This window comes from Columba livia, chromosome 2, assembly GCF_036013475.1.
Source record: "Columba livia isolate bColLiv1 breed racing homer chromosome 2, bColLiv1.pat.W.v2, whole genome shotgun sequence".
Taxonomy (NCBI): Eukaryota; Metazoa; Chordata; class Aves; order Columbiformes; family Columbidae; genus Columba; species Columba livia.
In genome coordinates this window covers 94,078,602-94,091,633 of record NC_088603.1, presented here as the reverse complement: position 1 = coordinate 94,091,633, position 13,032 = coordinate 94,078,602, and the positions used below count along the sequence as shown (strand labels likewise).

Genomic DNA, 13,032 nt, shown 5'->3' with positions numbered 1-13,032 from the left:
ACAGAAGGGACTGTGCAATACCTGTAGTGGGTAGATTTCTTGAAATAGATGGAACTATTGGTTTCACTGGTAGATTAGCTCCAGTGCACTGTACATCTGGCATATAGGTACAGAATTAGAGCAATGACAACATGTGAATTAGGAGAGTGGAGAAAAAAAAGGAGCTAAGGCACTTCACATGCACAGGAAGCTGCTACCAGGTCAATTTGATCAGACTGCTGACCAAAGTCTGCTTGTAGCTATCAGTACTTGTCTGGAAATTCATACCATGTCCCTCCAGGAGAAAGTGAGTTGCTGTTAAGCAACAGTGAGGTATAATTTCAACTTTATTTAATCTATGTGAAATAAATCTTCATAGAAAGTTATTAAGTAGGAAATTTTTTTTGTTCTTCAAACCATAATCCTTTTATGTTTTTTCCATCTGTTACTTTTGTGTAAAACAATCATTCAGTTTTGCAGGTGGAGAAGGGCAGCATTTTTTCATCCGAGGCAGAGAAAAACGAAATCCAGCATTTGTCAATTCCAGCTAAGAATGTCTGTGCAGAGATGGTCAAACAACTTTTAGTTCATTACACTAATGCTTTTAGAAGCATATCTACTCATATTAATTTTGATGACTCAGGAAAAGAAAAGTGTTCTTAACATGCCTAATGGGATTTTTGGCCGTCTTCCCAATAGCTGCCTAAAAATTGCTGGGGTGATTGCTCACTATTGATTTCAGCTATAGATTTAGTCATTGGTTTCAGGAAGCCAGGGCTGTCAGATGGACCAGCACAATAGAATGCAAACAGGAGTACAAGGAGAAAAAGATTGTTGTGAAGATTCCTGTTGAACATCCACTAATTTCCTTGGTTCCAATTAGTTTCCAATTGCACTGTGGATTTCTGGTAAGCAGGGAGACAGCAATGCAGCAAACCACACTGGCATGCCAATAAATGGCACCTTGTTGCTTCAAATTGGCCAGAAGTGCCATTACAATCTGGATCTTTGCTTATATTTGATTTCATGGCACTGGGCACTCAAAGACAACCCTTACAATCAAGGGGCTCTCAGGTAGGGGTTTACTGACTGGGTGTGAGGAGATGTTGTGCTTGAGAGACTCACCGTGATAACTGCAAACCTAGTTATAGGTAATGAAGTTCTCTTCTTGCCGGGGAGGCAGTGGCAGAGCACAGGCTGAGTTGCTTTCTGTAATGTCTTATTTGGGGTGGGGACAAAGACACATGTGAGATAGTATGCTTGAAATTGTCTGCTATTAAACTGCTCATCAGAGCTGGTCAAGGTTAGAAAATTTCCTGAAAGCCTAGACGAAAGGTGTTGCCTGACACTGCTTCTCTGGAGTGTCCTTGCATGTTGCTAAGGAAACTGGAAAGAAGATGAAAGAAAGATATTTGTAGTGGTTCGGATGAAAGAATCTCAGATGCGTGAGGGAGACTAAATATTTTCTATTTAGAAACAGGGCCAAGCAGTGGCTATAAACTACAGACTTTGTTACACAGGGGAGAAATGTAAAAAGGAACCACATGGTAGCAGTGAAACGAGTGCACTTTTGACAGCCTCTGCTGGATTCCTTTTTTTCTTCATCTTGGTAAAAGCAGATCAGATGCTTTTGAACACATGCAGCATCCAGTTTCAGTCCACCATCTGAATTATTTGACAACAAAGAGAGCCTGGCTCCACCTCTCTATTACCTTGCTTGTATCTTCTTGCACCATATACAAATCGTGTATAGGACCCCATATGAACGTAATTAAAATAATATTTCAACACAGTCCGTCATGGGATTTCAACCTTACAACCTCCCTGTGGTTTATTATCCCCATTTTGAAGGGATAAATAGAGAAAAAGAATGATTTAAGTGATTTAAGAGAAAGAGGAAAAGGTGGAGAGGATTCTGACTGGAACATGAATTAAATCTATGATGTCACTAGACTTTCAGTATCATGCACTGCACCTTTTTATTCCTAAGCGTTGCTTCCACTTGTATGAGTTCGCTACATTCCTCTTTAACCTTCTTGATATGAGTTTTTAGCCTTCTTGTTACTGGCCATAGCTTAGCCCTCGGTGTTGTTTGCCTCTGGCTTCCACTTTCTGACTAGCAGCAGTCTGACCCAAAGCCTTTAGCCTATGAAATAGCTTGGCGTGAGCAAGGGGATGCAGAGATACTGACTTCTTCCTTTGACTCACAAGGGAATGCTCTGCTGAAGTCAGAGTTAGGAAGCCACAGAGGGCTTGGCTTCCTTTGCTTTGCTTTTCTTCCTGGAATCCATCCTTTCCTTGGCGACATTTTATCAAACCAGATTTTCGTTCTCACTGAATGCCAAATCAAAGAAAACCAAGGTGTTTAGCCTTCTCATCAGCCTTTTGAGTTTCAAAGAGCTGGATCTTGGGCTCAACAGAAAAGCAAAAAACAGTTGAAAAACAGTGAGATTGCCCATTAACAATCAAAACTGTGTTTCATCTCTTCCCTATTGCCACTCCATCCCCACATTATCTTCTAGCTTCTGGATGAAAGAAATATAAAATTATTGTTAGTCCTTTAAGCATGGAGGACCTGCAGTTTGCTATGTATATGGCATCTTCTAAGTGAGAATTCCTGAGAACGGCAACACACATATACTGAATTATGCTGATGTTTCCAGCCTCCCATCCAGTCTTACCTGATATTTGACAGTCTTTGAAACCAGCAGATAAAATTATCACATCAACTGCAATTTTCCTGATAAGACAGCATTTCCATTATGAGGACACCTGAGTTTGGCAATTTCAATACATTTCAGTATCTCTGGCTAATACTTCACTGTCTTCTACCAAAGGGGTTTTGGTCAGAGTGAGCGATGAATGGGTGTAGACTAAAGAGAGATTTACATCCACTCTCCAATTAGTTTAAACCATTGTCATCAACTAAAGACGTAATAGGAGGAGAGGATCGGATTAATCAATACAGTGGGAACCTGCCCACATAGAAATTCTTTCCCTGGGATGGGAAAAAATGCCTCTCTTGCAGGAAACCGTACAGTTAAACCAGTCTAAGTATACTGTAACTCAGCTAAAATGCTTTCTTCCTCCTACTAAGTGATTTGGAAACAAATGCTGATATATTTTTTTTCTTCTGACCTACTTCTTATTAAATTGTATTAAACAAGATTAAGTATGCATATGCACTTACATCAGCAACAACATTTCACAGTCAAATGCTGGATGACAGAAAGAACTAGCTTATTTTCTCTCCAATTCCATGCCATGAATCAGTGAATTAATTTACCAGTGGATGTGGAGAACAGTGTCATGACGCCTGTTTTATAACCAGCCATCAGCTCTGTGCAGTGAAATTCTTCTAATGAGCAAATCCATCAGACAAACAAACTGCTCTGAAATTTGAGCATTGTAGAAAGTATAATGAGAAGTCCCAATCCCAGTTCCTGAAGAACAGTACCTGCCAATATTGACTTATGTGATTTTGGGTTTTTTGGGACACTTCATGATCTATTATAAGAAGTTCCTTTATTCATGTGAATAATCCTTGTGATATTCAGTAAAATAACTTGCACAAATAAGAAGTACTTGCTTGAGTAAGGACTACAGAATTGGATCCTGTGGAATGACTTTAGCAGGGGTTCCTAAAGAATCCGTCCTTCTTAGTGAAAATAGTGAGTTAGTTGATTAGAAATACTGCAAAACTATGTGCTATTTGTAAATATTTACTGTCACTTAGTATATATCTACCTACAGTGTCATTATTTCAGTGGAGCCTGTAGCCAAAGAATAGCTTATACCTTTCAGCTGACTGCCACAGAGGCCCTGCAGTGAATGGACAGCAGACGTGAGTCATTTAGCAAAGGCAGAAAAGTTACCAGTGCAGCTGTGTGATGAAGAATGGGAAATTGGAATATGCCAGAATCAAATTTATTTTTGGAGCTGTCCAGCTGCTGAGTGCAAATTAAAATACCAAATATTCAGAGGAGACTATTGCAGAGTAATGCATTAAAACCAGGGAAAAAAAACCCTCTCTGTAATAGTATTTATAGATAGAATACTATGAAAAAACCCCTAGCTTTGAGCATTTGGTCAATCTTGCAACACTAAAAGAAGGCTCACTGTGGAAGGCAACTATTTTAAAAATGGGTTTAGATGAATTCATGCATGTGTGTTTATTAAACTTGAAGACTGCAAACTTGAAGTGTGAAAAGCACCTTTTGTGTGTCAAAAATCAAGATGATCTGATATCAGAAGTGTTGGAATATGAAGCAACTTACAGGCCCACAGGAAAGAGCTTCAGAGAAAGTAACGAATGCAAAGGGGTCCTGAGGGGCAGATGGGACTCCAAGATGTTGTGATGGCTTACTTACCATGTCCTCACTGACTGAAATCAGTAAAAATGCTGCAAGATTTCTGGATGTGCTTTGCAGTTTAATTGTAGTCTTTAGGCTCTGAAAGACCAAGCTGCAATAGTTCCAAATATCAAACCCAGGAATCACCCAAACTGGCAATCTGAGTACATTAAGCTGTGTACTTCCCATTAGTACCATTCATGTTTCTGTGCCTTCAGTGACAAACATATTCCTGGCTCCCAAAAGTCAGCTGCTGCTGTTACAGACAGAGCTGCAAGCAGCATTCTGTATTTCATAACTCTGAGCTTCATAGCTGTTATGGCAATTTTAAAGATGTGCTTTATTTAAATAAGCTTTTCTTCATCAAAATAACTGTAACAGATGTTTTATGTTCTATTTGTTTTGCTATGTGGTAGCACTGCAGAGAGAGATTAAGTTAACTCCCCAAGTAGCATATTACTAGCGTGAAGCTAAACACCAAGAAATTGAAGCATATGTCCAAAGGAAAGTCAAACATGTATTCAAGGGACAGATAGATTTGCACTGCTACCCTCACTGATTCTTTACATGGTGTCTTTGTTTGCAATGAAAATTATGCATCACATTCCAAAGGCCTCTATTTGTTATCAGATTGGTGATTACAGAGTTTGATTAATACTAAAGCTATGGATAACATGTCTTTGTTCTCCTGAACTGTTCTCCTGAACCATATTTTCCTATATTTCTCTAACACTTATATTTTTTAATGTATCAACAATCTTTGTCTACTGTACAGATTAATATATATCACAATTGAAAGTGTTGTTGGAGAAGGGTATTGGGTCATGTGGTTAGAATTAAATTACTGTTCATTAAAGAACAACAATAATTTATTTTACAAAATCAATTATTTAAAAAAAAAAAATCTTGTTAGCAATTCTTTGAAGTTGGGTCCTGGAAATTTCGTGACACTACATACACTTCGATAAGCAAGGCTGCCCCACCTATGTTTCTTCAGAAAAGAATAATAAATCATAAAATGCTTATATATTTTAAAGCTTTTTGTATACTGAGCAAATAAGCCCAAACAGTGTACAAATTCAGTAGTGAAGTATCTGTCAAGATTTTTGCCTTGCTTGTCATCATTAGCAGAACGATAGATCCACCCACGAGTCACTAGCACCATGACAAACCATGTTATGCCAGGATGACAACTTTTCTCATCTAAATGAAAAAAGAAGTCAAGAAAATGTTACTGTTCCCAGATTGAAGTCTTCTGACAAAACAAAGCTAATGACACAACAGTCTTTCTCAACAGATGCCTTTTACTGTAACTTTGATTTGAGAAACATGCTTTGAACACAGGATATTCTCCAAGGCATTAATTGTGAATAGGGATCTTGGGACTGATTCTATTCCCTGCTTTCCATGTCTGGATATATGGAGTTATTTTGATTGTGTCTCCATTTGAGAACCGAACCATTTTGAACTGAACTAATGGGGAAGAATCTAAGTGTGAAATTGAGAACTTGTGCATTATAATAATGTAGGATTTCTTCTGTAGGATTTCTCCTCTATATACAGCACATTTTTTGTGTGGAGTACCTTGTGTCCCACAGTAAAACAAAACAAAACAAAAACAAAAACAAAAACAAAACCACACACACACTCACAAAGACACATACAAAACCCACAGCCTTTAATGCTATTTGAACAGTTTTTAGCAGAGCCAAACACTACTTAGGTTAAATTATTTCAGCCTGGAGTAAGGTCTAACAGAGGGCTTGGCTTTTCAGGCTGCTGAGATAGTGAAGTTAAAGGTGCTTGGTATCTCACACAGTTAAACTCAAAAGCATCAGAAGATAGACGGACATCAGAAGACTGATGATGTCAGAAGATAGGAGACAGAAGATAAACTGAGTTATACCAGGAAGGATTTGCTACAGATATTGGGCTATTATCCTGTACAAAGAAAACTTACTTTAAAAAAAGCAAAACCAGCAGAGATCAAGCAAAGCTGAGTTGATACCTCAGGCAGACAAGGCATGAGCTCACAGTCAGGAATGTGGTCAGAGCTGGTTGACACCTCCATTCCTGCACCTTTAGGCTGAACTGTCGCTCTGCGCAGAGCTGAGCCTGAGCTCCCTGCGAGGAGGACCATGTCACTGGCCTGCTGGGGTCCTCTCAGCCTTCAGCAGGGTTGTTCCCAGAGCCCACAGCACTCCGTTTTGCAGAAGAGAAGAAAAAGTGCAAAGAGATTAGTGCAGCTTGTGCAAGATTGTTGTGGAAATCTGTGATAGAGATGTGCCAGGTTTCATGCCACCTTTCTGATCATCTGACTCTCTCCCAGTCCTGACCAGGAATGTTCATCATTTATTGCAAAGGAAATAAGCAGCATTAGCTGTACCTGTTCAGCCAACCTTACCAGCTGTTGTTGTTGCTTTTTGAAATCAACATAAAGCATTTTCAGATCCCTGCAGTGTGCTTCCATGGTTTCTTAGCTGTGCTGAGAGGATCCCCATGGTGTGCTCTGTTGTTTCTTCACTGTGCTATGAAACCCTGACAAGCCATATCTCTTTTCTGCAGTGCCATCCTGCTGAAAAATCCTAAATGTGTATGGAAATGCTAAAAGCTACAGTAAGTTGTTAATACTTTAGAGAAGTAGCTTACTTCCAATTGAATTGCACCTTTAAAACATTGTATGTTGTTTACCACAACTTTAAAATGTCTATTTTTCATTCTTCTCCTATGTCCTGTCTCCTGCTGAATCGGGAAGGTGGACAAGATGGCCAGTCTCTACAACATACATTTCCGCACAGGTTGCTTCTGTAACACGGGAGCCTGCCAGATGCATTTGGGTATAAGCAATGAGGACATCCAAAGGAACCTGCAGGTTAGTTTCTGAATGAGATTGCATCATTTATTGCCCATGGAAAATACCTATATTCAGTAACCCAGGAGACATCATCTGGTTATCAGTTATGAATTCCCTAAGGACGGGAGGTTTGGAAAGGAGAAGAAAATCTGGCTATGCATCAGAAAAAAAAACATAGTTAGTTGAAAGCTGATGTAGGTGTAACATGTCCTGTGGTTTTGAGTCGCTGCAACTTTAACAATGAAAATAAATTTGATTTGCTTTCTCTGACCTGTCAGCTTAATTGCCATGTTCAAGTACTAAACAAGCTGATATTCGCCTCATTGAAATGGGATGTTGAAACAAAATCATTTGGTGAAACCAAAGCAGCATGGGTTGCTTGTTTTTAATTCTTTGGGAAATATAAAATTATGGCTTCTTATTCAGATTTGGAATTATATGAAATCCAGACTTCTTGCAGAACAGAAGTTCCTGGACAATTCATCTCATGTTGTTCATTAAGTATCCTTAATTGTACTTAATAATGTTCAAGTATTATAGACCTGTTGCTGTTGGATTTTTCAATTTGAAAGGCATATGCAAATTAGACAAGAAATAATAAATTAGAATACACAGTGAAGTAAACTTTGATAACATCTATCAAGATTACTGATGTGTTAGATTGTTAGACCATGAATGTAAAGACTGTTTTCTAGATGACTAATATTTTCCATAAAGTGTCATTAAAAGATGTGTAGCAGGATTTATTACAATGTCTGCATATTTGTCAGGGTTTGAAATTACAGTAAATTAATACAGAACAACCCACAATTTTGTTAATGGTATTCTTCAAAAGATAAAAAATTATAATGGCTGTACTGTTATTATAGCTCCCTTATAATTTCACAGAGATATTTAGATAACTTCTGCAAACACATTTATATGCAAGATTGATACACACTTATATGCAAGATTGATAGCACAAGTTCTTAAAGGGGGAGAGCTCTTTTAGTACCTTCCATGGCAAAATGGTGGTTTGATTTACCATAGAAAGCTCCATGACCATGTTCTCTTCATGCATCATCTAAGAGCAGCTGAGTGATGCTTGAATTTTCAAGGAGGAGCAGCTTCTACAAGGGATTCTGAGAAAGGAAAATAAGGTCTACCCTTCTGCCTAAGTGCAAAATGCCAAATGACCAGCTGCAATGGTCTTGGATCTCTTTATATAATGAAGATTTTGCTAAGGAGTGGGTGGCCTTTTATAGGTTTGTATCATGTTAATAAAGCTGAACATTTAAATGGGGATAGGCCAAACCCAAACTTATAAAGAGACAATCTGCCAAAAGTCATATGAAGTGGTACAGTCAAGCCATCATTGTTTTGGGACATTCTCATCAGTCCTTTGAGAAGGATCTGGATGAGTTATTAACAACATTACTGTGTAAGGGAAGGCATCTTTTATCAGAGCATTTGCGCATATATTTCAGTTTTGACTTTTCCCAAAGTGCTGACTGTATTCTTCCTTTCCTGATGAAGATGCCTGTGAAGGAGGATTTTTTGTCCTCAAGGATCCCTAGAGAGGTGTGGTTAGTTTTCCTAGGATGTTAGGTAGGAACTCATTTACTTATTTGCACAGCAGGAATCTCTCTCCTCAGTCAATCAGTCAATACTTGGCAGAAGGGTTACATGTATACTAACAGATGCAACCTAATTTTGCAAATGTTATTTCTGCTCTATTGTCAAGGATAAAAACTACATCACACTGCATTTAAATATTTGCTACTGTATTGCATGCTTTGACATAGAGGGTTTGGGTTTTTTTATTTCTCCTTGCTTAAATGGCATCTGTGTTCATTGAACTATGACATTTCTTACTTAAAAAGACCTCGTGTAAATAATCTATTCACATTTCCATTTTTATGCAACAGAAATGTGTAAATAAATGAAGTTCTGAGGAAAAAAAACAACAGTTGCTGCATTTACAGGAATAAGGAGGCTGACTTAGGACTGAATTTTGTGTCCATTGGTGAGGTGATGTTAGGAGAATGAACAGGGGTCTCTAGCTTATCTCACTGGAGGTTGGTGGCAGCATTCACTGACCCACTTACTGAAGTAGAAACTTCTGCTCTAAGGGAGAATTTTCCAAACAATGCTGTATCAAAGACATATCAAATGGAGTGGTATCTACGTGGAGGTCACTATTAGAGTATTTGAAGCATTTTTCAACAAAGATTTTTCAAGAGTGGCAACCTGTGTTCTTTGAAGGAGGACATGTTATGAGGAAGGCTAGTTCCTTCCATCCTGAAAGCAATGGATCAGCAAAACAGATTTACTGCATTTGCCTATGATGAGGGAAGTCACTTTGCATGTTGGACCTCTGGATTCAAGTCTGTGCTTTGCTGTTTATTGATAATATCCCATGCCAGGTCTCAGCTGTATAGTTTATCCATTGGACTATTTAACAAAATCCATGAGTAAGCCACTGATCGTATAAAATGGAAGTGTTCTGACAGCTAATATCAAGAAAACTGCCCGAGAAAAATCAGCAGTCTCATGTTTTGTTCACTTATCTGAATACAATATTCCAGTTTAGATCTCAGTGAACTGTGCAGATGAGACTGGAGTATACGTGGAGATTGCCCTAGCTAACAGGCCATCCTGGGACATATAAACTTTTTCTGATTCTTGGCATGTTTTTGAGAAGTCTCTCTTGCCTTAGGGTAGAATAGGACAAGCGTCTCAAAATTATCGTCTTCACAGGTTAAGTAATAAGAAAATTGAGATTTTTTTCTACATTTTCTCTTGCTATGCATGAGTTAACTTAGTATTTTTGAAAACAGTTTTTCAGTTTAGAATTAAGAGACCCATTAATAACTGCGTGAAATTAGAGGGAAATAAAGCAAAGTTTGTCATAATCTCTGTTTTTCTTCCTATTTCAAACTAGGCTGGCCATGTCTGTGGAGATGATATAGACCTAGTTGATGGACGTCCCACTGGTTCTGTGAGAATATCCTTTGGCTACATGTCTTCTTTTGAAGACGCACAGACTTTTCTGAAATTCATCATAGCCACCAGACTCTCCAAGTCAGACACTGAGATTCCTTTCCAGTCCCCTGTTACAAAGCTGATGACAGAGTCTGTCCCAGATGACCACCCTTCCTTTGACAGTGGGGATAAATTGTCTCCAATACCACACATCATGGACAGAGAACTCAGGAATAATTTGGCTGCGACAAAGACGACTGGCAGCTGGCAGCCACCAGAGGCTGAGGCAGAAAGCATAAGGGCAGCTGTTTCTGAGACTGCGGTACCAACACGTAGAAAAGGTGGCAAGCCCATCACTGTAACCAACATCTACCTCTACCCAATCAAATCCTGCTCTGCATTTGAGGTATAAGCTTTGAATCATTCTTAAATATTAATCTCAACCTTGTTTTTTTTCTTACCCCTCTTGGACACGTCAACCAGGAATAGCAAGTGCATGAGATATTAGGAAGCAATATGTGGGTACCTGTTTTTCTGTTTCTCCCGTTTTTAGGATTCAGTCCTGCATGCTAAGGTACCTTGAAGGATATTCAATTAGATTGAAGCTGCAGGATGCAAATGTGTCTTCTGCTCTCCCCTCCCCCTCAACGGGCAAATCTGCACATAACGTATAGTCTCAAAGAAAATAGTTGGATTTGCAAAACTTGACTAAAATATAATCAAGTAATTAGTATGCTTTTATGGACTGACGTGATGGACTTGTGGGCATTGATGGGTAGGAAGCAATTGAGAAATAACTTGATTAACATGTTATAATTGAGAGGAGGCTGATTTACATTACAAAGAAATGTTATCATTAAAATTACATTTGCAACAGAAATATGACATTTAAGTGTTGCTGCAGTATTTGAAAGTTCACTCTTTGAAGACTTTAATTGCTTTTTTACCAAGTTAATAATATCGTCACCTTAGCTGTGGCTTTTTTTTTTTTAATAATGCATGATGAAATAGGTGTGTGACCCACACATGACCTAAAATGTGACTCTGCTCAGTACCATACTGGCAAGTGATTTAATGACTGTCAATAACAGTATAACTTTCCCTATGAAAACTTGCTGGTGTAGGTCACGGTCTCATATCTGATGAAAATTGGGGTCAAGTCCAGCGACAAATCACCTGAATTTAAAATATGGCTTCTCAGATGATTTGATTGTGATTTTTTTTTTTTTACTTAATGCAAAAAGAGGCTGATGAATTAAATCAAAGACTGTTAAATGATCAGTGAAACATCTGTATTTTAAAATTTGGTTTGCTTTATGATGTCCTTAATTCAGAGGCACAATCTTGAGTATTGAATGAGACCTGAAGAAACAATTTCTACCTCTTATTAACCTCCCACTAAAGCAAACTGTTTAGAAAATCAAAGTAATCCCACATTTCGTGTGAAAATGTTTTAACCTTTGTTTAAGTGTTGCACTTCTTATAGCTGTATTACAGAAGCCCGCTACAGAAGCTGCTGAAATATGTTGTGGCAGTGTTCAGGCCCCTTTGAGGTAAAATTCTATTTTTAACGTGCAGGCTGGTGTTGTGAGAACACACCACAACATTCCGTGCTAGGAAGGCTTTGAAGTGATTGTGCCCAGGAGCAGGTAAGACACCTCAGCATGAAAGACAGCTTATGTTTCCCCACAAGCTGAACCAGGTTTCTTCTCTTCAAGCTCTGTGAGGGGAAACGACTCCAGGTGATAAATTCTTGTGAGCCTGGGACTCCCTGGCAGATAGACCTGCAATTTTATATGGAGGTGGAAAATCCCTGTTGGCCATGCATGCTTCTTGTGGCAGGCACTTGTTAATGGGTCTAGCGTGAAAGCAGGGTTCATCTTACCTCAACTTACCCTTCCAAAAGTAGATACTATTTTGTAAGCAGGGAGAGATAAATGCCTGTTAATTCATCTTATCATTAAATAGGCATCTACAGTAGGAAAAGGAATTGTTGCTGAATATTTCTGTCTCTTTCCATTGACTACAGGGGAAATCCAAGGCAACTTGGATTGCACAGCTAACACTAGCTGGTCTGAATAGTTTAAAAATACAGATATTAAAATTGTAATGATATTATGAGGTTTAGTTTTGCATGCCTAGAATAATTTTTGAATTCTAGTGTATTCTGGTTTGATATTTTTTTTATAGCAAAGTATCAACCACAGTAGAACCCAGTGAGCTAAGTGCAGTCAGAGCCTGTATTGCCAAAGAGTAATATATAATTAAATATATACTGGTTTTAGTATATGGTATTGCAAAGGTCTGGAAGTTCTCTACCAATAGCATTTAATTCTGCTCCTCTTCTCAAAGAGCATTTTTTGTGCATTTTCACTTAGTTCATAGAAGATACATGAGTACATGTGAAAGAACAGTAGAAGCTGACCTAATCAATATGATGAAAAAGTGCTTTCAATGCACAAAGAGAGCCAGCCAGGAGATGTAGCCAGAAGATTGATTGATTTTCATTATTTTCAATATTGAAGTAAATCCCCAAAGAAAATGTGTTTGCTTTCATGATCTTCTTCCGGTCCACCAGGCATTCTTCAGGCTTTTGTTCCCAAAGGTCTAAGTGACACTTCTAGACCTGTTGTAAATCTATAACCAGCCTGTGAAAGATCCGTCAATCTGATTGTCTGCCTATGGAAGAGGTGCAAACGGCAACTTACAGCCCCCCATTTGTAATGAGCTTTAAAAATCAGTTTATCCCATTCTAAATCAAGCAGTGAGTTGATCTCTTCCCAATGGCTAAGAGTAGAAGAGAAAGCCAGTGCTGCCAGAAACCATATCATCACTAACTGCAGAGTGCATCACCCTCCACAAGTCTGTGTGTGTCACTACTAC

General features: G+C 38.5%; 1 protein-coding gene across 1 annotated transcript in view; it reads left to right on the top strand.

The window, feature by feature from the left end:
- MOCOS (molybdenum cofactor sulfurase) overlaps positions 1–13,032 on the top strand; it is a 234,720-nt gene that overhangs the window by 189,394 nt on the left and 32,294 nt on the right. The window contains exons 7-8 of the mRNA XM_065052850.1: positions 7,087–7,203; positions 10,109–10,555. Coding sequence (XP_064908922.1) covers positions 7,087–7,203; positions 10,109–10,555 — 564 coding nt within the window. The remainder of the gene's footprint in view (positions 1–7,086; positions 7,204–10,108; positions 10,556–13,032) is intronic.